Genomic DNA, 25,902 nt, shown 5'->3' with positions numbered 1-25,902 from the left:
CTGAAGAGTTCTTGATACGTTTGGGTGGATAATGACGGATTGAATTTACTTGCCGTGACGTCTGAAGTGCTTTCTTTAAGGTTGCATTCGCAGATACACGAGTCTTTTCCTATTTCCAATTGGCAAGTACAATCACAGATATGAAAACTTGATTGCTCAAATTGAAAGTTTGATTTAGTACTTAGGAAAGGTAAATGGTTTATTTCAGTTGTCTGTATTTTTGGTAGACCAGTAGAAGTTGTACTCAATTTTAGTGGAGATTTTGATATCTTTTCTACTTCGTCTTCAGTTGGGTGATCTTTGTCTGTGTTTGAAATTTTGTTTAGATCACTGAATAGTGTGCTCGAAGGAGGAACATATTGCGATTGATTTGCTATTTCGTTTTGGGATATTTGATATGGTCCTGTACTCGAACTTTGTAATGATGTTGACAGATTTTTATCATTTTCTTTGGTATTTGTATTTTCGTGTGTGCTTTTATATGAAGGTAGATTTGAGGAGTACTGAAGATCTTCGCTTGATATTATTTGGCTTGCTGTTAAGATAGATACATCAATAGAAGTGGGATCTGTAATACAGTTGCAGATACACGAGTCATTTCCTTGTTCTAATAGGCAAGTGCATTCGCAGGCATTATCTGTAGATAGTTTACTGCTTGTCAATGACTCCATCATTTCTAACGATGAAAGCTTTGATAGCGTTGTGGTTTTATTATCAGTAACACCATTTCCTTTTGTTGTGAGGACTTTATCTTTCACACTGTGGAGTTCTGTTGTGTTCTGCTGATTAGATTCACTTGCCGAGACGTCTGAAGTGCTTCCTTTAAGGTTGCATTCGCAGATACAGGAGTCTTTTTCTGATTCCAATTGGCAAGTACAATCACAGCCATGAGAACTTGATTTTGATATTGTACTAAGAAAAGGTAAATGGCTTATTTCAGTGGTCTGTTTTTTTGGTAGACCACTAGCAGTTGTACTCAATTTTAGTGGAGAATCATGAATTTTGTCTCTGGTTGAAATTTTGATTAGATCACTAAATTCTGTGGACAATAGAGGAACAGATTGCGATTGATTTCCCATTTTGTTTTGGGATGTTTGATCTGATCCTGTACTCGAAATTTGTATTGATGTTGAATTAAAATCTGTCATACAGTTGCAGATACACGAGTCATTTCCATGTTCTAATAGGCAAGTGCATTCGCAAACATCATGTGTTGATTGTTTACTGCTTTTTACCGGCTCTATCTTGACCAAGGATGAAAGCTCCGATGGCATTGTGGTTTTCTTACCAGCACCATTTCCTTTAGTTGAGACATCTTCAATACTGAAAGGTTTTGGACTAGCCTTGGTTAGTAAAGAAGTACCATTTGGGGCATAATCTTTCATGCTGTGGAGTTTTTGATTTGTTTCTGTGGATAATGACTGTTTAGATGATCTTGCCGTTACACCTTCGGAGATATCTGAAGTGCTTTCTTTAAGGTTGCATTCGCATATACACGAATCTTTGGCTATTTGCAATTTGCAAGTGCAATCGCACATATTAAGACCAATTGATTTTGTACTTAGCAGAGGTAAAGTTTCAGACTGCTTCTTTATTTCTGTTGGATGAGCTCTTTCTGTGGTCGATATTGTGTGTAGAGCACCTGGCAGTATATTAAAGTGGAATGATGCCTCTGCATTTTGTCCTATTTTGATTTTGTGGTTTTTTATGTGGTTTATGGATTGTGATAGTTTCGTTGCTTCTGTGTGTGTCCATTGACCGTTGTTCGTACTTGGCTGGTTTTCTGTTAGAAATTCCGAAATTTTCGATTCTTCTTCCGCATCAAATAGATCGATTTTCGTATTCAAAACTTCGATAGAACTGTCTGTTACTGCATTTAACTGGAGTGGAGATGCCAAACGATTTGTTGATTTATCTGCAGTAAATTGATCTCTTTTTGTAGTCGGTACCATACCTGACTTTTCCTCACGAGCATGTTGATCTTTATCCTCAGTTATTATTTGACCTTTCTTCGGAGTCGAAAAATGGACTGAAGGACCAGACATTTGATTCAATTGAAGTGGAGTTTCTGATAGTTTGGTTCGTTCAATAGTGGTTTCAATAGGTACAGTGGTTGTTAGCTCTGAACATTTTATGCATTCGGTTGATGTATATCCAGTTATATCTGAGTTTGGTTCAGTATCGTCGCTGAAAGTTATTGTTTCAAATTCAAATATAATCATTGTTATTATTTCTGTAAAGTAGCCAAATATGATTATCGTTCTTTCTAAAATTGTCGAATCGATCGTTGTTGTGATATATTTACTTATGGGATATTTTATACTAGCACTCATTAGCTCCGGATTTCTTGTTGTAACGATCGAAGTTCGAAGTTTTGATTTAGTATTTATGTTTGTTTTACTAGGGGATATGAATATAGTTGCTGTAGTATCTTTAGGTAAGTTAGATGATTGATTTCTTGTATATGTTGCATGCTCCGTAATATTATATGAAAAATTCTGTAGAAATTCATCATTACTTTCAGTGGACGATGAATCGCTTATCGTTGGAGTAGGCTCATCAAAAATATTTGAGCTTAGTGAAGCGCATTCCTCGCAGGTTTCGGCAGAATCGAAAAGATTTGTTGTTTCATCTAATGACTCAGAGCATAATTCACAATCTGATGTTGAGTCCGAGTCCGAACTTGAAACATTTATTTTTGCACTGATTATTGGAGTCGTTTCCATTAGTAACAATCCTTGGTTTCTGGCAAATCTTCCTAAATTATACGTTTTTGTAGATGGTGAAGGTAAAATATCCTCAATGGGGTTAATCGATTTTGTATTTTTTGATTGGTAATCGCTCATGTTTACTTTTGTAACAATATGGTTTAAATTATCATCTTTGCTTAAGGACCTTGTTAAGTTTTTCCATATATATATATGTTGTTTATCTTTCAAATTAGTCTGATTATGCAGTTCCAATATTTCTTGTGAAGCGAAATTTAGTTTTCTGTTATTTTCTAAATGCTCTAAATTATCAAATAGTTCGGGTGTTTCGGTTGCCGACAAATATTCGAAAAATTCAGCCTTTTCCATTCTTTTTTTCTTGAGTCCTCGAGGCGTGTTTAATAATGAAATCCTTCGTCTTAGAATCCATAAAAAAAACCGTAGTATTTTTGAGTTAAGACGAAGCCCTATTTTAGACAGTTTTAGCTTCTTTGATTCCAATAATTTGTTAGCAACAATCCTCCTCTTTGTACTGCTCAATTTTTGAATATGTTTGCATTCAATTTGGAGATTTTGCACCTTGGAATACATTTTTAATGTTATCAGTTATCTAAAATTGCTTTATTTTATAAAAAAGAAACTCACCCTTTGCGAACGACTCTTTATACGTAAATTTCCAAGTAGGTTCCATGCGCTTAGAAAAGATTCAGTTATGAATTCAAATAATATGCATCGTCTAAAAGTACTTTTCTTACTTATTAATTGCACAAAACACTGTAATTGATTTCTTTTATCTAAGCTCTGAAGATTTTTAAGGACTATGGCACTCTGCGAAAAGTTTTCTTTTCTCGTAATTCGACTTAGTGAAGCGATTAACTTTTTTTCGTCATTTTGGCTAAGTCTTTTCCTTAAATTCATATCTGGATTTAACTTTAGATTAGGTTTATTTATGGTTTTATCCTTCTTAAACTTGCTGATAATGGAGTTACTTATGCGAAGGTTATCTTTGATGATATCGTCCTTTAAATATTTCTGGATTAATTGAATTTTTCGATTAAAAAAAATGCATTCTTATTTCAAATTCACAACTTACCCAAAAGAAGTGATAGTTCCAAGCTGGGAAAAGGTTGAAAACTGCATTCCGCCAGCTAAGAATCGTATTTAAGAAGTGCGTCCGATAGTGATTTTCATTTGTGGTTTCTGAAGTAATCTTTGACTTGGTGAATTTATAGTGGGGATTGTAGTGTAGACGGCATGTTCGGTTGTATTTATTGTTAAATGATACTTCGGTCATTTTTCTATATCGATTTGTTGACATCGGATTATCATAATCAGCGAAACATGCTTCGTGCGAAGCCAATGGCTTTAATAAATATAAGAAGAAGGCAAAGTTCAGATTGGAATCTGGATCCTTTACGCGAAGTATTCGTTTTGGATTATAGATATGTCCTGTAAATAGAAAAAACGTTGCGTGATTTTTACAATTGGAAATTTTGGTTTGCTCACCTGCGAAAATATAAATAACAAATGCGAGAGTTATCCAAAAACCGATTAATAACTGCATTTTTAAGCCTACTTTTATAAATCGGCCAAAACTGTTTTCACTTTTGCGAGAGGTAAAATGGGCAAGGTCTTCATTGATAAATAATTATTTAAAATTGAATTTGTATGCCCCATTATTTCAGTACAGACGCTTAAATGCAATTTGTTACAACTCTCAACTGCTAACAATAAAATACATGGTTCGTAATTTAAGAAGTGAGACCATTTCACTAGTTTTAACGCAACCAACCTATATGTTTAAGACAATCTTATTAAAAAAAACACAAGTTTGCAACCGAAAGATGTAAAATTATGCTCTTCTTGGATAAATCGCGTAATAGAATCGATAAATTTTACTTTACAAGTATTTTTGTATTCAAATTAAACAATTCTCTACCCTTTAGGAATTTTGTAAACAATACTAATGATTTAATAATGCTGAAAAGTTGGAAATGTATAAATATATTCAAGTGGCAAGTAAATTGAAGTCGAACTTAATTCTCTTCAGATTTCGTCTCCACAATGTGACTTATTATCGGTATATCTTCATGCTTTGTAAAGTTGGCCAATGACTCGCTCTTGAGTATGCTATTGATATAGTCACGTCTGAATTTTTCCCATTTTCGTGTCTTGAGAAAGTCCCTGAACAAATCCGCCCTGGTTGGAATATTGCACTCGATGTAGAAACGCTGGCGCTGCCAATAGTTACCGGGATTTTGGGCGGTCTCAAAAAGCCAAAAGCGTGGTATCACGATGCATTGCACCGTGGTCCTTGCCATAATCACACGATGTTCCATTTTCTCGCCCAACCCAAAAATACCACCGAATGTCAGCGAGCCGACGTCAATGAAATGCGTTTCATATCTTTCCTTACTGTTTGTTTCTTCGACATTTCCCTGATCCGAAGTGCTGGATGCAGTGAATACTTCGGAACCCTCCGATTGGCTCTCGAATTCGCCACTTTTGCTGGCGACTGCTGAAATTGTCGGCTCCTCCATATCAGAATTATCACTAAATAAGTCCTCGCTAAGATCCTCAGATATAAGGCCTGATTCAGCACCGTTGCCCATTAGGTAGAACTCATAATGCTTTCGGTTTATCTGACGTTCTGTGTTCCGCCCACGCTGACGCCCTCGCAGCCGTTGGCGTGCTGATTCCCTGGTGGATCTCCTAGATATCGGTTTCTTTAATTCATCGCAGACACGCTGTATCTCCTGAAGTCCCATTTTGCGCAGCTGCCAAATAAGAAAAGAAGCAGAAAAAGTCATAATCAAAATTTATTAACTGTTGAGATCCAAACTATTTGGTTGATAACGATGCACAGATTCCGAATCTGGTTGCGAAAAAGGTATATATAACTTTTCATTGTATGATACGTACTTGAACGTTTGGTAACTAAATTGCATTGAATACTAGCTTACTGATACACAATTTAGAGCTCACCTTCCTTTTCTTGCTCTGTTCGTTTTCATCCAGCGATGAAGTCGATTGCATGTACTCGCTAACATCAAAGAGCGGCTCGTTATCGATTGGACCTCCTGTGTCATCATCCAGGAGAGGTCCAGTTTTCAAATTAAAAGCCTTTGGCAGCTGGAACACCTTTTCCCGGTTCACTATGTCGACCTGTGACGGATAAAACGAGACTATATGCATATTGCTGTCAAATTCAAGATTTCCAGCGGATAGCACACCTTCATGTGAAGGCATTGGAGCACCACGCATTCCCCGCTAAGGACAAAATAGACATAGCTCATGGTGCCCAAGTCTTCGGTGTAGATCGTCTCCAAAGGATCGAATTGCTGAATTGATCCGTACTTACTGGCATTCACAATCTAACAAACAAGTTATATATTTTAATTTCTACTTAACTACTATACTTACCTGGTCGTCGTTGAGATAGTCAAAGTAGTCAAGGGCCCGCAGAGCATTCTTCTTTTCCTGCCACATCTTATGCATAAACGGTAGGAGAACAATTTTATAGTTCGTACTGAATACAGCCAGCAGTTCGCAATAAGCTGTAGGAACCAGATGCGATTATGTTGCAAGAAACACACGAATCGATTTACTTGTGGCAATATAGGTGTTGGTTCTGGGTGTATCTTCCATCACGTCAATATCACCAATGCAATCCCCGGGTCCAAAAATGGCCTCCGTTTGTAAGGTAGGTTGATTGGAGCCCTAAGAAATATACAATTTTTTAAATTAAACATTAAACCTTAGTTATTATATATAATTTGAATAGTTTACCTTTATATATACGTTCTTAGACATTTCCACCTCACCGGCGATTATAAAGTAAATGGTTACGGGAAAATCCTCCTCCTTCATGACAATGCGCCCGGGAGTTATTGCCATGAATTTGACAATCGGAACAAGACGGGCGCGAACTTTCTGCGAGGGATAACAGGTCGGATAAGTAATATTATACATACAAATGATCAGCGCGCTACCCACTGGCGGAAATTTTGAAAAGCAAGCTAGATTAGCCACAATGGTGCATAGCTTCTTCCTCTCATCGACGGTACGCTTGGCATGCGGAGTGCGCAGCAGTGATTTCTCCTGCAAGTAAGCAAACAAATTGGAAAGAGCTCTTGAGCTGATTCGTTGGACTGGACTTACGGCCATGGTCATCATGCCCACTTTGCGCTTCTGCCGCAGCATCGCAACGTTCTTCTTCACATTCAGCGATATTCCTCCCTCATCGGGCATTTCACTTAGCCACTGCATGTTCAGTATCACGGATCGGACGAGCTTCTTGAACCGAATCTTGGCTACTTTCTTTCCAGCGCCATCGTGACCATCGCGTTGGCGCTTGGACATGATTATGCCTTTTAGATTCCACTGGTGTCGAACTGTTTAGTTCAAAGTATTGTGTCCATATAATAGTATAATCGAGTGACAACGATTCGGGCTGCCGCCTGCTGTCTAGAAAATGTGCTTGAAAATGTGAAAATATATAACTAAATTTTACCCTATTTCAAATTTTGACGGCTAACGGTTTTCGTGCGCACAAGAACCATGTGTTATTTTCAGTTTCAAGTTTTAAAAACATCTTTTGTATTTTCAACACATGTTAGCTTTTCATTTAAGAAATACACATACAAATGCTGAATATATATTATTTGTGTTTGTTTTTTCTTTAAAATATTAAATCTAAAATGGGCTTAAAAATAATCGTTTATAATCGATTTGCTATTCGAGCTGCACTCTCTGGCGCTATCTTGACGCACATTCATTCGTTCGATAACATGGGTGTGTGGTATATTTCGATGATTCACTACGTTCACACTGCGCACAATTGAATTCTGTGGCTATCGGTACGGAAGTAATTTTAGTTCGTTTTAAATATGCTCTTGTTATGAATAACACAAGTTGAGCAAATTAAAAGACGGCAGTTCCCAGCAGCGCGATTTGTTGTTTTGGCTCGGTGCTGCAGTGCAATGTAAAGTATATACAGGAAAATATTTACACATGCGCATTAACCGATTAATGTTCTGTGTAAATGGTTTTATTATTTTTTTTTTTTTTGTATTTTTTGTTACCCATATGAGAGAGAATTAAATGGTTGTGCTAATGATTCATTTACAAAGGAACCCCGAGCCGAACACAGCCCAGAAATTGTGAATCCAATGGGCAGTAATTACCCCGCTTGAAAAGAGTATGATAAAGACGGCGACGGTGATGACGATGATGATGATGAGATGATGTTGATGATGATGATGATATGATGACTCTTCGGGTCGTGTATGTATGAAGAAAAGAACCGAATGAATTTTTTGTGTTCGGCTCGTTTGGCAAAAAAGGGCTTAGCCTAAAGTTTGTGTGTGGTGTGCTGTGGTGTGCGGCTCATATAAATCGCTTGTGTTTTAGATAGATGTTGATGTACAAGAGGGTGCAGCATTTCCCCATATATATCCCTATGTACATAAAGTATATGTACGGTGTTACAATTCATAAGTAACTTGTGCTTTCTCATACAACTCGAAATATCCCAAAAATGTCTGCGCATATGTAGAAAGTCAGTCGCCCGGCGATTTCAAAGAGCAATATGTACATATGTACAGTGGCTCACAGCTTAATTCGTCCAGAGGTAAATGTTTATTTAATAGTTGTATGTTAAACCATTTAAAATATAAAAGAAATGGAATAGACAATTTTCCTTATCTATACACATTGAAAACGTGTGAGAATCAATTTACAGATTGTAAGATGAAAATCTTTGAAGAAACAACAACATTAAGATCTGCATTAAAGTTTTATGGTTTTTGTTTTATTGTCTAAGCTGTGGGTTCACTACACTCAATATTACTGACTGAAATCACAATTGATATGTTATCTGTAAAAGTAAACAAAGCGCAAACAGCTGATGGATGTGCTGTCTATCTTAATGTCTTTCATTTATTTTACTGCGAAGTCTGCGTCGTTTATTGCTTTTAAATATGGTTTTGGATATTAAGTAGCATTGTCTGTATATTCTAATCAATAATTCCTGTTTCTGGTGCTGGTTGTAATCGATTGTAATAATAGCGATCATTAGTAAATTTCTGGTTTTTCCAATTGGCTTAGGATTAATCGATTAATTTAGTATAGGTGTGATGTATTGTTGTCCTACAATTTTGCATAAGTTGTTAAATTGTTTGTTAGATCCTCAATTTTCGTAAACTTAGAACCGATTTTTTTGTTTGGACACTTATAGCGATTCTCTATTCCAATTTGTTTTGTGAGATTACCAGCACCGATATGGCGAAGAAAATGATTTCACGGTAAGCCACGAATTCCGAATTATATTCCATTATCTATATTAAATGGCATTAGAAAGCGGAAATTAGAATTTACAAATCTCTCGGTGCGTTTGCAGTGAATGGTTTTAGACATATCTTGGTTTAAGCATTAAATGATTTTCCAATTTGATTTCTGATTTTTATCACATATGATTTTCGTATTATAATCAAAGTAAGGCAGCTAAGTGTTCTTATCTGGTCTTCTTACAGTTTAGCACGGAAAATCCTACACAGTCACAAAAGTTAACGTTTCTCCTCAGTTAAACGCACTCTTATCGTTGCTATATGTGGCTTTTATTAAATCGAATTCCACTCGAAGTTAAATATAGACTAAGACTCGCATTTGCTGAACAGAGATCATAAGCCAAACAATGGCGGACCTAATACATTTGGGAAACATTGATGTTGTCATCCAGAAAGATAAGCCCGGATCGCCAACGGGCTGTTCGGATGATGGGAACCTTGCGGGTCTGGGTGGCATGACCGGATTGGGCGGCATAATGGCACCCGGCGGCATCGACTTGGGTGACTTGGCTCAGGAATTGGACCACGACGAATTCGATGGACCCCATATGCTGAATGGTAAGTAAAGTTACATATTTACCTATCTTGTAGAAGAACTGATATCTAATTTTCCTTGCCAACTCCAAACTCAGGTGAACGTCCAGCGATTATTGCTCCTCCGGAAAGCGAATGGTACCATGGACGACTCGATCGCTACTCTGCAGAGTCTCGTCTACGCGGAAGCAGTAAACTGGGCAGCTATTTAGGTGTGTATAAGTTGGTATTCGAAGGTGAATGTGTTACTAAATACGTTTGTGTTTTTTTTGCAATGAGCAGTTCGCGAAAGTGACCGCAAACCGGGCTCCTATGTTCTTAGTTATTATGGCCGCACCGGCATAAATCATTTTCGGTAAGTACTCGGTTTAGATACCTATTAAATGCAATTATTTTAAAGGATTTTATATATATGTTGTATTGTTTACATAGGATTACAGCCGTGTGCGGAGACTTCTATATCGGTGGACGACAATTCATTTCCTTAAGCGACTTGGTTGGTTACTATACCTCATGTAGTGATCTACTGAAACGCGAACGCTTGGCCATACCAGTTGCTCCGCCGGAGCCAGTTAATGATAAGAAACGCGTCGTAGCCATCCTGCCTTACACAAAAATGCCAGAGACCGATGAACTGAGTTTCCAGAAAGGTGATATCTTTTTTGTACACAATGACATGGGCGATGGCTGGTTGTGGGTAACTGCCCATCGTACGGGCGAGCAGGGAATGATATTCAGAGAACTTGTTGACGATCTGGATGTATCAATCGATCCAAATACGGTGTTCCCCTGGTTCCATCCCAACTGCACCAAAAACGAAGCCGTCGATATGTTGGTTAAAGGTGTGTATTATTAGTTTAAGATACCTACAAGTAGGGAAAGCAAGCCTTGATCTCGGGAATCCTAAAAGCTAGAATACTGAGCTTCTTCTAGTGACGCCTACAATCGATATTCCCGACTTTTCTCTGTTGCTATATGCACATATGTAATTGAAACACATTTTTGTATCCTTACAGCTGGACCAGGCAGTTTCCTTGTTCGCCCAAGTGACAACTCACCGGGGGATTACTCTCTCTTCTTTCATATAAACAATCAAATCCAACGCTTTCGTATTGAGAAGAAGGGCGTGCGCTATTTAATGGGCGGTCGTACATTCGAATGCTTGGATGCGGTTATAAATCGATATCGCAAAGAGCAAATTGTGGAGGGCCACTCACTGAACCATCCAGTTGTCAATGGCATTCAGCCCGAGTTCAATCAGCAATATGTTGTGGAGAAGGCCGCTGAAAAGATCTACGCAACATTGCGCGAGTGCCGTGACCAAATCGGTCTCAAGAAGATCAAGGGTATCAAACATCACGGCCACTTGAACAAGAAGTCGGACAAAACGACGAAATGGAAGCAACTCTACTTCGCTTTAATCAACGATGGTTCCGAGACGCAACTATGCTTCTACGACAATCCGAAGAAGACCAAGCCGAAGGGTCTGATCGATTTGTCCTGTGCTTACCTCTATCAATGTCACGATTCGCTGTGGGAGCGTCCCTATTGCTTCCAAATTGTCGAAAGGGCCCTGCCATGCTTGGCCACCGTGACGTATCTGTGTGCTCCTAGTCAGGAAAGCTACGTGGAGTGGATTAATTCGCTCAAGGCACAATGCGATTCCCAGCTGAGTCGTGCCCAGAAGAAGGTATCACGCCTTCGTGAGCTTCGTTGTCTTAACCTGCATGTGCTGGAAGCTCATCGGTTACCATTTAAACTAGTGCCACATCCATACTGCAGTATTTCCCTCAATCAAGTCAAAGTGGGCAAAACTCGTGTCAAAATTGCACCCGAACCCGTTTGGGAGGAGGAGTTTGTGCTAGAGTAAGTCCCCCATTCCTTCGCCTATTTGAATACTTATGGAGTAATACTTATTTGTAACTTGCTTGCTTGCAGCGATGTTCCGCCAGATGTTGTCTCCCTAACCATTACACTAATATCGCGCGGCAAACGCGGTAAAGATTCGGAAGTGGCCGAGCTAACCATTGACTTGTCTAGTCTGAAGAATGGCCAGGAAACCGAGGGCTGGTACCAACTAACTGGCATGACACCGATGGGTGAATGGGGCTCGCTGCGATTGCGTATGCGCTATCTCGACGATCTGATAATGCCGTGTGAAGAGTACAGTCCTCTGCAGCAATTGCTCCTCGAATCGGAGCTGTATGCTGTGAAGGCGCTGGCTGAATTGTGCCATAATGATCGTGTTCCTTTGGCCACGGCTCTGTTGCGAGTCTTTCGGCAGGAGAAACGGGAAACGGAACTGATTCGAATGCTGTGCCAGGCGGAGGTGACGCGCGAAAACGAAACCACAACGCTGTTCCGTGGCGCTTCCTTGGCCACCACCCTAATGGATCTATATATGCGCACCGAGTGCAGCGGCTTCCTGCAGTCGGCCGTTAGCGAAACCGTGCAGCGCATTTTGGAGAGCAAGCAGTCGGCTGAATTGAATCCCACGAAAATGGACGTCAACGATGATGCCTGTACGAATGCAGAGTTTCTATTGCAAATCCTCGATCTGGTCACCCAGTCGATATTCACTTCACCGGACGCCTGTCCACGCAACGTGCGTTTCATTTGCAGCTGTCTTCAGAAGGCTGTGATGGCCAAATGGCCGACAGAGCGGCTCGTTCGCACACGCGTCGTCTCTGGCTTTATATTCTTGCGCCTTCTGTGCCCAGCGCTGCTCAATCCACGCCAATTTGGATTGGTCAGCGAGACGCCACCGATGGCAGCAACACGATCTTTGGTCATGGTCGCCAAGTGTCTGCAGAATCTGGCCAACTTGATTGAATTCGGCGGCAAGGTGCGTGCGATTCGAGTCAGTTATGCGAGTAACAAACTAAATTCGGTTTGTTTTTCATTTTTAGGAACAATACATGGAGGTTGTCAATCCGTTTATCTTGAAGAACAAGGAGCGCATGATTGTTTTCTTGGATCAACTGTCCTCGGTGAACGATCCGAACCAACCGCTTGGAATGTTTGTCGAACAAAGTACAAATCTGAATTCACAAGACACTGGTAATTATTTGTCAGCCCGTGTTTTATATTTCAAATATAGAATGATTTATTGTAAAATTCCTGCAGGACGCGAGCTGGCTACCTTGCATCACATCTGTGTATCTCATTCGCAAGAACTGCACGAGCTATCCAACATACTTTCAATTAAGAAGCTGGTCACTGTGACGGACATGCTGACCAAGCACAAGCTGAAGTACCGCGAGATGATCAGCTAAAATCAATTGCGAGGAGAGCGGATAATAAAAAAAAGAGCGATGTCTTCTTATCTACAAGTCCCTTCATACCTTTTTATAAAAATATTTATATGTGTATACTATTAGAATACATAAAATAAGAACTCATAATAACTGGTTGAATTGTATTGGAATAGTAAACAGAAGAATATCATTTATAAAATTATTTATATGGAGATGAAATAATATTTAACAGACCGGTATGCATTTATTTATTATTATTATTACAAATTAATAATAACCTATAATACACTAGCTTACACGGATTACTCCGTATAGCCGCAAACTCAGATATTCAAAATGGTTTTGCTTTCGATATTGTTTATAATTTAGTAGTTGGCGTCCGAATGAACGGCATTTATCCAAAACTCAATACACGTTTTTTTTTTAAATAACGCATAAAATCGAAATAAATTAAAGAATTCAAAAAGAGTGCAAAAGACTTCCTCTGAAAACATACACTGTGTTTTTGAATGGCTCCCACTTTCGGTTTCTTGCAGCTGAAAAATGATTTTTCGAATTTCTTCGCATTTAAAGGCGTTGCAATGGGCGTGAAAAAGTCAATAGTCAATTTATAATATAAATACATATATTTTTCAAATGAAATAACAGTTTTGCGTTTATATTTGCATCTGATTTCTTATTTAGGTCTATAAAATTATAATTTCAAAGGAGAAAAAAAAAGAACAACCTGATAAGTTTTATATATATATATTTAGTATCTATAAAATATTACATTTATTTTTTAGATTTAAATTTATTTGCGTCCCTTCCCCTTGCGACCCTTCGAACCCTTTTCGCGCCTCTTCTTCGCATCCATTGACCGCTTGTCCTTCTTCTCGCGCGGATCGACGACCTTATAGCGACCCTTGACGCCGGCTGGACGACGTGCGCGTCGAGCTGCCGTCTGCTTCTTGGCCACCACATATGTGACCTCCTTCTTCTTCTCCTGAGCCTTCTTGTACACCTTCTTCAGTTGCTTGGACTTCTCGTGGTTGGTGGCATCGCTGTTCTCCATTATCTTTTCGGCCATCTTCTTAGCCTTGGCCAAGCGTTTCGTGGCGCGACGATGCTTGCGCGCCTTGGCCTCCATGACCTTCTTGATCGGGCGCACGTTCACCTCCTGCAACTTGCGCTGGTACTCGGCGGTCAGCTCCTTCGGCACCGGCGTTGGCTTGGTCATATGCTCGTCCTCATCCAGCTTGAACCAAACGGGAACGTTCTCATCGTTGAAAGCGTAGCGATTCCAGGCTGCGTCGATCAGGTCACGGCGTGTCTTCTTGCTGCGCGTCAGCAGTGCGCCCAAAGCCATTTCGTTTTCGGACAGGCGAACCTTCTTGGCATTTGTACCTGATAGAAAGGAAACGAGAGCATTAGGTTTAGGAATATTAAATGCTTGTTTTGAACTCACCTGCAGCTGGCTGTTCGCCGTCGCTATTCTCGTTAGCTTCATCCTCGGATTCGGATGACTCTGAGCTGCTGTCTTTAGCTGCGCCCTCATGGCGTGCACGACGTTTGGCCTTCTTACCCTGGACGACCTCCTCGTTGGCGTCCGGCTTAAGGGTGCTCTCACCCAGAACGGCGACACCCTTGGCCTTGAATTCCTTGGCCAGATTGTTCAGATCGTAGGTTTCCTCGTCGTCATCCGACTGGATATTCTGTAGAACATCCTTCTCGTACCAAAGCTGTACGCGTTGCTCTCGCTTGGTGTTCTTGTCGCGGAAATCATTGGATTTAATCAGCGGATTCTCGGAGCGCTTCTTTCTCTTGTTCTTGCCCTTTGCATTGCCCCCATCATTTTCGTCGTCACTGAGGCCCAGGCCCTGCTTATCATTGATTTGATCCTCGTCGTCGGAGGCCTCGCTTTGCTCCTCTTCATTGTCGTCGTCATAGTTTAGATCATCGTTGATGTTGCCCTCGTCCTTGTCGAAATACTTGTATTTTGGCAACTTTGTTTCCTCGGGCTGCGTTTCATCGACAGCAAAATCGGGTTGCACGTCCAGCAGCTCGTCGAGCTCAGCAGAGGTGCGAATATTCTTGAGGTCGAAGATTTCGTGCTCCATTTCCTCGACCGGACCATCGTCGCCCTTGATCACCATGTTAAGGTTCATCTTCTCGTGCAATTTCGCCTTGGTCTTGAGCGTCTTCTTACGCTTACGCTTCAAGTCCTTCTTCTCCTCTTCGACAATTGTCTCAATTTGCGTTTTCAGCTCGGCATCTTCCATGTCCTCGATTTCCGCTTGCGTCAATGGCTTGGGCTTCTCCTCTGCGTCATTGCCGACGACCAGTGGGACTTCCTTTTTAACGAACAACTCCCTAACATCCTTCCACCATTGAACGAGACCCTTGATATCCTTGCGCCCGAGTACCTTCAGATCCTTGCAGCACTCGAGAATCTCTGGTGTGGTCTTCTTGTGATTGGCAATGCGCTGATCATCGATGCGAATCGAACCGATGCCCTGCAGCGCAGCCAGTGCATTTTCAGCCTTCAGGAACTCTGTGGCAGCCAGATCGTTGCGCAGCGCAATATCCTGGGCCGTATAGCCCTCGGCCTTGATGCGCTTCTGCTTTTCGGGATGCAGCAGGCTGCTCTTCTTCTTGGCATCGAGATCCAGCTCCTCGAACACATACTTCGAGTCCAGGAGACGGGGATCAATGTGATCGGGCGCCAGGTAGCCCTGACAGACGACGAATATCTCGGCGGATTCCTTACGCGACGCACTCGGCTTGGTGGCGTGCACCTTCTTGAACAGCTGCTTGAGCACCCAGAGCAGGGCATTGTAATCCTTGGAGCGGAAAACCTTCGTCACAAACCAGCCGCCGTTGCGCAGAAACTGTGTGCTCAACTTGAGCGCGTTGAGGGTGAGACAGATCTGCTGATAGGCATCGTACAGCCAGTTCCTACCCACATTGGGTGCACCGTCGTGGAGCACAACATCGGCCTTCCACGATTGCAGCTCCTTGGTCAGCGATTGGCGGCACTTCTCGGTGGTGATGTCCTCGACGAGGCCAATGCAGCCGGCAATGGGACGGATGGGGAAGAGATCCACGCCGATCACAATGCTGGACACCGGCATATTCTGCTTGGCCACCTGCATCCAGCCACCGGGTGCTGCGCACAAATCCAAACATACTTGCGATTGTTGTAGGAAACCGAATTTGCGATTCAGCTGGATCAATTTGAAGGCGGCACGCGATCGCAGGCCCGTCTCCTTGGCCAACTGGTAGAACTTATCCTTGCGCGTCTTTCCAACTTTCGTCTTCTTGCCCATTGCTGCTGGCTTTCCGTAAAATCACGATAAAATCAAAACGAATTCAAATCAAATGTCGAATTCGTGCACGTGTTGCCAACAATGTGGCCGTATGGACAATTCAAAGTATTCCGGGCATTGCTAGCATGTGCGTCAAGGTAACGGCGAATGAGTGCTAAATAAGTGGAACGTGTTTTTAAATTGTGGAATGCATTGCGGCAGCGGCTGAATTTTTAAAAATGTGGATTATAATATTTATAAATTTAAAATTGGTCTATCAAAGTGATTTATATAAATAACTAACCACTTTTGGGAATAACTGTAAAATGTGGCAAAGTACATTAAGCCGTAATGGAGCATAATAAAAATAAAATCCGCTTAAAATTAAATTTTTTGTCTTTTTACAGCTGCCAAAAATCTAAAAAATTTAAATTCTTTTAGTTATTTGACCAACCACACATAAAAGAATTATTTCCATCTGTGAGCCAGATAGTTTTAATCAAAGAAGAGCAAGTGTATCTACAGATGCTCCATCTCTTTCTATTACGTGTATAGATTATCCGCAAAGGATAACGCCCTATTTTTTAAATACTCCCCAAAAACCATTAATTAATACTTCGTTTTGATTTATTAAGTTATTCGTGTAAAGTTGTGTATTTATATATTTTTCTATTGTTATCCAAAATGTTTAATGCAGTACCTTACTTACTGAAATACATTGAATGGTTTCATTTGACCGTAATGTGAGCGAAAGTCCGGCGAAGACATATGTTATTTATCAATTAAAATTATAATCGTTTTGTATACTTTCAAATGTAATCTGTTTTCATATCCGTTTTAATTGGGGGCAAAGAGTTGTGTATACTTCTTACTAAGCGAAAGACGAATTTGTTCTTGATTTTATAATGCAATTAAGTTGGGAATTTCGTTTTCATAGCAAGAAATCCATTAAGATTTAATTTTGAATACTTTCTTGGATGTAAGAAGCAAACAATTGTTTTGAGACATTCAAAATACACGTAATTAAATCTATTAAATGTTTTAAACGGCTAAATAATACAATTCGTCTTTCGATAGAAATGTGACATTTAGTTTGTCCAAGACTTTTCTTTTCCGTTTTTACATTCAAAATATTTTTGTAATTAGTTGACGTGTGTGCGGATAACAACAACATGTATTATTTATTTATTTGATATACATCGTATACATGGTTTAGTTTCGTATTTTCGTATTGTTCAAGTTTTTAAAAATTTCGTACAGTTTTAAATTCAGTAAACACTATTTTGCTGTCGTATACGTACTGTAGCCAAAAAAGAATCGTCATAGTATGATTTACATGCAATATTTGTATATACCCGCAAATGTAGGTAAATGTATTAAAATATATTTATACACAGCTGCGGTCAAAATAATAGCCCTGAAACTTGTGCCTCCTCCACTCGTTGTGAAAATATTCGTATACTACCAGTTTAATCGAGTTTCTTTGCATATGTTTTCGATGGTTAATATATATAGCTAATGGGGCTGTGCAGAAAAAGTCACTGCATTCGGTTATTAACCCTTTTCAAGAACGCTGATCAAATTATAATCGCTTAAACGAATTATTACGTATTTATGTATTTTACAGTTGACATGCCACAAACAACATGCTTTCCATTTCAATTGATTGTGTATTTAAAAAAAAAGCGCGCAAACTATATTCGTTTTCTTTTGGGGCAAAAAATATTCTTAATTAGGCAATTATTCAATTTTCGATTTCTTAATACATCCTGCATGCATATATTGTTAAAAAGCAGGAGACTGTGCCAATTATAAAACCATATCAGCATCATGCTCATTTCCTTTCTTTTTTTTTTGATTTAAAGCAGGCAAAGTTTTTTCTGCCAACCAAAATGTAGCAAGCACAAACTAGCTATTACGTATTTATATTCTACTCACGTATGTATGTATGTATATCTATCGAAACTATATCTAAATTTATGGGAACTTTAAACTTATCCGACTCGAAAACAAAGGACAGAAAGCTGAATTAAAAAATCCCTTAAGGATTGTTGGTCTTGGCGAAGAAGCAAATATAAACCGCATAATTATGAAGAAACTGCGTGTTCGATTTTTCAGCGCAGTTATTTTGACCGCAACTGTATGAGGGATTCTCCGGACTGGAAGTGGTTCACAGCCCTGATCCTCAGGGGCTTAGATCCTGATGGAGATTTGGGTCGTAGCCGCCCATGCTGTTGTCGTACGGTTGCTGCTGGTCGTAGCCGCCGGAACCCATTGGATAGCCCATGGAATCCTGTGGCGGAGCGGGTGACATCATGGGTGTGGTTGTCCCGCTGGGTGGACCGGCCATGGAATACGGTGAAGCACCAGCCGCCTTCTTGGCCGCATACAAATTGGCCTCCTCCTGTGCCTTACCAATGTTCTTCTTATAGCGAATACGCTTGTTGCCAAACCAATTCGATACTTGCGAGACCTGCACGAGTGTGTTGTTTCATTTACTTTGCTGCAAGCGAATTGCATTGGCGATTAATGTGCCCCCGCTACTTACCGTGATGCCACACTTTCGTGCCAACTCCTCTTTGGCCTCTTCGGATGGATATGGGTTGCTCAAGTGACTGTAGAAGTACTCGTTGAGAATCTCTGATGCCTGCTTGCTGAAGTTGCGACGCTTGCGGCGTGCGTCCAGGAAACGCGAACGAAGTATCATTACAGCCTCGCAGGTCGACTGCTTCAGCTGCATTTGTATGGAACTAAACTTTTTGTGGATGATCTGCACCATTCGCTCGATTTCCTTTGGTGTAATGGGTCTGAAATGCGATTATATTACCCAAATGATGGCCATTCTGCATTTATCTATATATGTACACCAACCTCGTGCGACTCTGTTCGCGTAGAAGATTCATGACATGCGTGGTGAACTCGTTGCATGCCTGCTCGTACTTCTCCAATTCCTGGTGATATATTTGCCGGATCTGTGCCAGCTTGGCACGGTAGTCGGAATGCTCAATGGCATTGTCAGCACCATCGATGGACAGGGAACCGCCCTGGCTGGCCGCAGCCGCAGAGGCAGCCGCTGCTCCGCCACCGCCCTTCTCGGGTCCAGCCACGCCCTCGGCAATCAGCATGTTGTCCAAGCGCATCAGTTGCGGATCTGGGGGCTCCTCCTCCTGGGTGTTGCGAATCGACAGGACTGTAATAGTTTTAGCGGAGAAAGGGGAATGATAAAACTAATTCAATACTGAACCTTTTAAGAATTGTGTATTATTTAGCAAATCAAGCAAATCACAGAATGTATAATACCATTTCAAGCTATTTAATGGTCTTTAATGAGAGATAAATGTAGGGTTTTAAGCTTACCGGTCTTCTCCTTGATTTCGCAAAGTACAGAGAAAAGTGCCGGCTTCATTCGGTGACAGTTGAGTGTATGTTTTCTGGCCTGGGCCTCGTCAAGCGATTGCTCCGAGATACTCATTATCTGTTGCAATATCTCGCCGATGTCCTTCTGCTTGCGCACCTCATTCTCGCTGCCGGCATTCTGGCCATCGTCCTGGCCAGACAAGCCGTATCCTTGCGGAGCCATCATGCCGCCGGTGTGGGCCAACATGCGATTGGGATCCTCCATGATGCCGCAAACTCAAAGCAAGCTACAAATCCAAGTTTCTGTAATAATATAAAACATAAAATATTAATAGCATACAAGCAAAAACGGAAATAGCCTAATATTTCTTCTACCAATTCCATTTTGTAGTGTTCTATTATTTAATAACTTTTTCTTTATAAAAGAACATAAGTTTGAAACCCTTAAAAATTTACTAAAAACTTGAGTTAATATATACTTTACTTTACTTTCAAATTAAACGCACAAACTGAAAAGAAGTTCACCAAATAAAACTTCTGCCACAAAAGGCATCATATCTATAGAAGAGATACAAACAAAGCCATTAAACCCACAAACCCCACCACAAAATAATCCCCAGACATTTGAGCAAAAGTGAAAAGACATTTTGGTATCCTATTGGAAATGCAATAATCTCCACCTGTCGCAATCTCATGAAGCGGGATATCTTTTTGGGGGTGAAAAAGTATCTCAAATACGTAGCACGAAGCTGGCCAGTTAACCGAACTATTTATGAACTTATTTCTATTTATTTATTTATTTATTGCTGTGCGCCACAGTTAACGTTACATTTTACATATGTATCTACAGATAAATGACGCCGAGTGCATCACATACATACACTTGTACGTATGTTTAGTGCCAGCAGAATGGTAAAAAATAAGCAACCTGCCTAGTTTATATTTACATACACACAAGGTTATGGTTCAGCAATAATTTACATGCAGTTTGAAAAGATTTTGTTGGTTTTACACGTATATTCTTGGGATTTTATTACGTCAGAAAAGATTTAAACTGTTTATAACAAGGTGTATGTACATATCCACACATCGATATATGTGCATGTAAGTATTGAGAAGCGTCCACTTGAAATTCCATACTCACGGTTTTTTATTTATCGTGATTGCCTCGTATACTTATTTGCCGTGCAAGTCGTATTTCGTGCTATTTTCACTAAAAATTAGTGACACATTATTTGCAGTTGTAAATAACCGCAAGTATATAATAATATTATCTTTTTTGGAATACAATGAAAGGAAAGTACGTTCTGTATACGCAGAAAAATAAATCGATATGAAAAAGTTTTCCAGTACTATAAGAATATCGATAAGTATTCCATAAAATGCAATTTATATTTGCTAGTGAAAACGTGGACAATCGATATCTAAACCGTAGTTATTTTCTAGTGCTTACCCACTGCGAGCTGGGTCTCGATACTATATAAAATATTAATAATTACTACATAACGCATTTATAAATGGCTTTTGTGAAATAATATTTTAAAAAAGTTTTCAATAAAATAAATAAGATGTTCTCTACAAAGAATTTGGTATATTGGTATTGGAATATAGAAGAAAATACATATGATCCACTCTTATAACATATTTTTTAATAGGCTGATTGCAACTATTTTAAATTATATACCATATATATTTGTTTCTTTTTTAGTCAACTTCATTTGTAAAAATGGTCTTTCGTTTTTATTTAGATTCGTTTTAATAAATACCATATTGTATAAAAGTGAAAGTGTGAAAAGGCTATTCTCCATTTCCATGTTCGGCCAATCGATAGTGTTAGTGCAGCGCATTAAAATCAATATGGTCATATTGTGCAGTGACGTTTAGTCGTATGTTCGTGGACTTCGGAGAAAATCTTTTCCTACCTAAACGGTTAATTCAGCAAAATTATTAATTTACTTTCATTGTGATCAGAAACGCTTTATAGAAAACTTGTGGAAAAGGTATTGAAAAGTGATTGTGAGCAAAACGAACACAACCTCAAAAGTTTAAATGGCGTGGCTTTCATCCATATGTAAATGCATACGTGCATGAAAATGTACATTAATATATATCTATACTAAATAATTCAGTTTTCCACAACTTTTTGTAACGTTGGGTCCAGTGTATATCTGCATAAAGCTACTTTACTTCGTGCTTACACATAAATCACGCTTCAACAGTGTTTTTTATGGCCAGTATACAAAAGTACTGAATACATAAGTAATAGGAAAAGATATATATGTCAAATATATATGTACTTGAATGTTAAATTAACCTTTTTCCTTCGAAATTATATGTAAATTTGAGCTAAACTAAAGTAATGTAAGAAATACTTAGTACGGAGTGGTATACATATGTTCGTTCATGCGCATTCCTAATTTTATTTTCTTTCCCTTTGCAGAATAGTTGAGAGACCAAAAATTTCAATTTTTGCGATACATAAGCGCGTTAAAAGCGTTACTAATATTTTTCAATATTAGCACGGAATCAGAGCTATCCAAAAAAAAAAGTTATCGATTTCCCGTGGCAGTGCGATTTGTTTGCTTTTGATTTATCCATATATATTTTCCAAGTCAATTTGCGATTGACTTCACAAAGAATACCCGAGAGTACGATATCTTTGTCTAATTTGCGAACTGGCATTGCGCACCCCAAAGGAGGGGAAACAAAATCTTATATGACTTTTGAAAGATACGGTGGTAAGTAATAGTTAATCATCAACAACCCATTGAATCGATTTGTATCTAAGACACATATTTATCCCGACCACTGCACTGTGGTCCAGAATTCGATTTTTTTGGCATAAAGTCTAAAAATTGAGCTACAGACTTGAAACTTTGTACATTTTGTTGTTAAATCACAAATAGTTTGCACAGAAAATTTGAAGTCTGTGCGACCACGCCCTCTCTTGCCTCCCATATTAACTACTGGTATGACTCAGGAGTCAACGAAATATAATTTTTTTTTTTTTTTTTTTTAAAGTCGTGTATATTGTTGTTTTAAAAATAATCGCCCTCTTCTTTTTCTAGTTCTACATTTTAAATTTCCGAATCTGAACTCGAATCAGAATCAGATTGTGAATCCAATATTTTGTCTCATGGATCAGGTTTAAAATTATACTGTATTTCCAAAAGACTTATTACTGCCTTCGGAAGTGGTTTTTCCTATTTTTTCTCTCTCTTTCTTTTAAACTAATTGTTGATAATAGTGGGTCCGAGTTATCAATCGCTCTGTGGAAAATATCACTCATCCTATTGATCCGACTATTTTTCCTTGCATGTGATAGTCGATCCCTTTTGTAAAGCTTATTCCGGGCTTCACTCGTATTTTCAGTTTCCTTTTTAATCTTTCTCCTGCATTTTGGTAAGATAAGTTTCGGCGTCCCATTTGCTTCGGCGTCGTGGAGTTTTCAAAATCTCTAACAAGAATAGTTTTCTTTGTCGCCATCCACTTGGTATGTTTGGAAATAAATCGGTCTAGTTATCTGTTACACTCGGGCAGTTTTTTTTTAATAAATAATTCAAAATTTTCTTTTTTTTTGTCAATATCTTCTGTCTGTTTCGCTTCCTGATTATTGTTGTTGATTGCGGAATAAACGTAATCTGAAACATAACTTATTTGCCTATTGTTACGCCTCCAAATGTCCAGGAGGTCGCTATGTCTGAACTCAAAATTGCCTATATAAAATCAAATTTTTAAGAAAACGAGCAAAAATGGGCAAAAGATATTACTTTACCGTGAAATACAATAGTTAAAGGTACAAACTGACGTTTTTAACTTTTGTCAGAAATTGTCAGAAAATTAGTTATACTCCACGAAACACAGGGGACACGTTAGAATTTTCTGTTAAAATACACATAAATTGGATGTCACACAACATAAAAACAGTACAACTATACATATATTACCTAAATAAGTTAAAAACATCATACCTTGGCATTTATTTTCCATATTTTACTATAATTTTTGGATGCGTATTAACGATCATACCACATGCAAAAGTAAGCAAGTAATTTTTCGGAAATTGCATTCTCTCAATCAGCTTTTTAACACTTCAACTTTAAAAGCTCATAAAACGATTTAGTGAAGCTTTCGGTCAATTTTGTTTTTGGTTTTTATTTATATGATCAATTTTCTATTAGAAAATAATTGCTAGAGGACGATATATTGACATAAAAATTTAGACTTTATGCCAAAAAAAACGAATTCTGGACCATAGTGCACTGTATAATGTCTTACTACTAACCAAGATCCGGATCCATCCAAGGTTACTTTAACATTAAAAATAGGCGTAAAAATAAGGAGCGAACACATTTCCTTTACCCACAGCCGATAAAAAGTGCAAGTCACTAGCTAGGATACAATGCTTTCTGAAAAGGGAATTCCAGAAACTTCTCTTGCGAAACAAGTAAAACGAAAAGAAGAAGTTAACCAGGGAATTCTACCGCATGCTCTTATTTCATTTGTGAGGCTTATTATGCTTTATCTTCTTCATTATATCATATGTTTATATAAGATATTAACATATTAAGATTTACCTTCGTACAAATAATAAATGCATAGTCTAAATTAGACTTCACTTCATTTCGTGATATTTGTAAAGCCATGTGTTCTATAGAAAACCGATAATCGCGGTTATAAATAATGTCTGCGATTCGTTTTATATTTTAGTAACCCATTCACTTGGAAAGTGCGTTGACAAGCTTTATTTCTCGAATTTCTTTGTATTTAAATTTAATATTACCCAAGAACAAAACACCACTGAATATCGTAGAAAACATAATAAAAGGACAGTCCTTGAGGAACATAAAAGAATTACTCATAAATAGCTAATGATTGGTTGTTGGGAACAAGGATCACAATGGCACTGAAATAGTTGTCACATTCGTCAAATTAGTTGGAAAAAAAAATATATATATTCAAGGGGGGTCCTAACGAAATTCTCAGTATCATTTTCCGGTTGAAAAAGTTCATATCTACGAGACAACAAAATAAAATTGTTTATATTCGCTCGACCTCTTAACCCATTTGCTGAAAGTTTTCGTTTTAAAATTGACCTTGCTTTAAGAACCAGCAGTTCTATAGTTTTAATTTCTTTGGCTTTCAGCGACGCGAAGTAGTGCAAATTAGTGTTATGTTTTTATATGATTACATTTACTATTGCTTTGACGGTTCAAGCTACATAAAATATACAATCAGGTCCCGTACAAATTCCAATTCGAATGCAATTTTATTGGCTTCCAACGCGCGTTCGTTAAATGCAATTACATTTCGTTTTATATTTGTATTTTTCAGAAACACCAGCAAAAAAAACCACACTTCTCATTGAGAAAAAACGGAGTAAAGGGTTCGAGCTGTGCATGACTTCAAAAGGGCGAACCAAAAATCACCGGTAAGCACAAGAGTCACTGATGACCACCAGACCATCGTATTGCTGATTCAACACGCACGACTTTTTGTTGCAATTCACACACTGGGGGTTTCTAAGATAAAGAAAAGAATCGTATTCAAATTAAATTCGCTACCGTTTAATGCGAGGGGCCTTTTTTACCTTGGCTTACATATGTGGCTCCAAATGCATACTTCATTAATACCCGATAAGAATTGATTATATTTGCAAGCAAAGGGAAAGTGGTGCCAAATTGCAATAAATTAGGCTGATTTTCTACGCTGTAGAAACGGCACTTCGCGGGGTTTTTGTCCGAGAACTTGGCATAATTATGTAATAAGCATTGCATTATTCCACTCGATTAACTAAATCTTTTTCACATTTGCCTTCGCAGGACTTCGAGTAACAGACATCGGAAGTTACAGCCTTTCAGGTACACATGAGCCTGCTGCTTTGCCATTTCCTAAAGACTTAAACTGGTAAATTTACAATACAAATAAATATATATATATATATGTATATATATAAATATACAAGAATATATATATAGATATATATATATATATATATATATATATATGTATGTATATATAATTATTCATATGAATTCGGAAACAATAGAATAGCTGAATACCTACCACGGCGAAAACAAAATCTTCAGAAGAATAAAAGCAAAGCAAGAACCTTGCAAAAATAAAAATAAAACAACTATAATTCTGGCCGATTCTTCAAAAATATTCAGTACACCCGTTGTTTGATTAGAGCACAATTAATTCGCCGTTTCGGAAGGACACCAATTCCTGCTTATTCTGCGTACATTTGATAAGTAAGCAGCAGCGGCAACAACTCAAAATAAAAGAACATTTAATGAACGGAAACGAAAGCTGGATTAATCACAAACTAGCAGCAAACCTGAAGACAATTACTTCCCATCAACCAATAACCAATAGATACCACTGGCCACCTCTAATAGCAACAACATTA

General features: G+C 38.7%; 6 protein-coding genes across 14 annotated transcripts in view; 2 read left to right on the top strand and 4 right to left on the bottom strand.

Moving 5' to 3' along the window:
* Nucleotides 1-4,499, bottom strand: part of LOC27208074 — a 51,760-nt gene extending 47,261 nt beyond the window's left edge. The window contains exons 1-5 of the mRNA XM_044923557.1: nt 4,215-4,499; nt 3,802-4,157; nt 2,467-3,287; nt 2,006-2,364; nt 71-1,915 (exon numbers count right to left, since the gene is read on the bottom strand). Of these exons, the coding sequence (XP_044779492.1) occupies nt 71-1,915; nt 2,006-2,364; nt 2,467-3,287; nt 3,802-4,157; nt 4,215-4,272 (3,439 nt within the window). The 5' untranslated portion in view covers nt 4,273-4,499. The remainder of the gene's footprint in view (nt 1-70; nt 1,916-2,005; nt 2,365-2,466; nt 3,288-3,801; nt 4,158-4,214) is intronic.
* Nucleotides 4,500-4,617: 118 nt separating this feature from the next.
* LOC6740153 lies at nt 4,618-7,172 on the bottom strand. Of its 2 annotated transcripts, XM_002076998.4 has the most exons (8): nt 6,870-7,170; nt 6,705-6,809; nt 6,498-6,641; nt 6,317-6,428; nt 6,132-6,265; nt 5,942-6,082; nt 5,694-5,873; nt 4,618-5,485 (listed from the first exon to the last, which is right to left on the bottom strand). In XM_002076998.4, exons 1-8 carry the CDS (start codon nt 7,068-7,070, stop codon nt 4,745-4,747), a joined length of 1,758 nt encoding a protein of 585 aa, XP_002077034.2. In that variant the 5' UTR covers nt 7,071-7,170; the 3' UTR covers nt 4,618-4,744. The 2 variants fall into 2 exon arrangements, with proteins under 2 accessions (XP_002077034.2, XP_039152867.1); XM_039296933.2 differs by lacking the exon at nt 5,942-6,082 and having other exon boundaries at nt 6,870-7,172.
* A 328-nt stretch (nt 7,173-7,500) lies between these two features.
* Nucleotides 7,501-13,172, top strand: LOC6740154 (ras GTPase-activating protein 1). 6 transcript variants are annotated; one of them, XM_016180803.3, is made up of 11 exons: nt 7,501-7,692; nt 7,841-7,994; nt 8,947-9,013; nt 9,242-9,613; nt 9,688-9,801; nt 9,872-9,944; nt 10,022-10,431; nt 10,606-11,455; nt 11,528-12,434; nt 12,499-12,649; nt 12,716-13,172. In XM_016180803.3, exons 4-11 carry the CDS (start codon nt 9,403-9,405, stop codon nt 12,862-12,864), a joined length of 2,865 nt encoding a protein of 954 aa, XP_016039577.1. In that variant the 5' UTR covers nt 7,501-7,692; nt 7,841-7,994; nt 8,947-9,013; nt 9,242-9,402; the 3' UTR covers nt 12,865-13,172. The 6 variants fall into 6 exon arrangements, with proteins under 6 accessions (XP_016039577.1, XP_016039575.1, XP_016039576.1 ...); XM_044923580.1 differs by having other exon boundaries at nt 7,549-7,567; XM_016180801.3 differs by lacking the exon at nt 8,947-9,013.
* A 405-nt stretch (nt 13,173-13,577) lies between these two features.
* On the bottom strand, nt 13,578-16,276 carry LOC6740152 (pre-rRNA 2'-O-ribose RNA methyltransferase FTSJ3). The gene is made up of 2 exons (XM_002076996.4): nt 14,294-16,276; nt 13,578-14,232 (listed from the first exon to the last, which is right to left on the bottom strand). Exons 1-2 carry the CDS (start codon nt 16,152-16,154, stop codon nt 13,640-13,642), a joined length of 2,454 nt encoding a protein of 817 aa, XP_002077032.2. The 5' UTR covers nt 16,155-16,276; the 3' UTR covers nt 13,578-13,639.
* A 466-nt stretch (nt 16,277-16,742) lies between these two features.
* Nucleotides 16,743-20,847, bottom strand: LOC6726099 (homeobox protein extradenticle). The gene is made up of 5 exons (XM_016174003.3): nt 20,635-20,847; nt 19,491-19,793; nt 19,005-19,323; nt 18,682-18,940; nt 16,743-18,606 (listed from the first exon to the last, which is right to left on the bottom strand). The coding sequence occupies exons 2-5, from the start codon at nt 19,753-19,755 to the stop codon at nt 18,319-18,321; spliced, it is 1,131 nt and encodes a 376-aa protein (XP_016039573.1). The 5' UTR covers nt 19,756-19,793; nt 20,635-20,847; the 3' UTR covers nt 16,743-18,318.
* A 429-nt stretch (nt 20,848-21,276) lies between these two features.
* LOC6726098 lies at nt 21,277-25,606 on the top strand. Of its 3 annotated transcripts, none has more exons than XM_044923583.1 (5): nt 21,277-21,419; nt 21,931-22,228; nt 24,825-24,921; nt 25,313-25,397; nt 25,540-25,606. In XM_044923583.1, exons 2-4 carry the CDS (start codon nt 22,207-22,209, stop codon nt 25,359-25,361), a joined length of 168 nt encoding a protein of 55 aa, XP_044779518.1. In that variant the 5' UTR covers nt 21,277-21,419; nt 21,931-22,206; the 3' UTR covers nt 25,362-25,397; nt 25,540-25,606. The 3 variants fall into 3 exon arrangements, with proteins under 3 accessions (XP_044779518.1, XP_044779517.1, XP_039152870.1); XM_044923582.1 differs by having other exon boundaries at nt 21,322-21,490; XM_039296936.2 differs by having other exon boundaries at nt 21,336-21,419; nt 21,936-22,228.
* Nucleotides 25,607-25,902: the final 296 nt, after the last annotated feature.

Source organism: Drosophila simulans, chromosome X, assembly GCF_016746395.2.
Source record: "Drosophila simulans strain w501 chromosome X, Prin_Dsim_3.1, whole genome shotgun sequence".
In the NCBI taxonomy this organism is placed as follows: domain Eukaryota; kingdom Metazoa; phylum Arthropoda; class Insecta; order Diptera; family Drosophilidae; genus Drosophila; species Drosophila simulans.
This window is presented reverse-complemented; position numbering and strand designations above follow the sequence as displayed.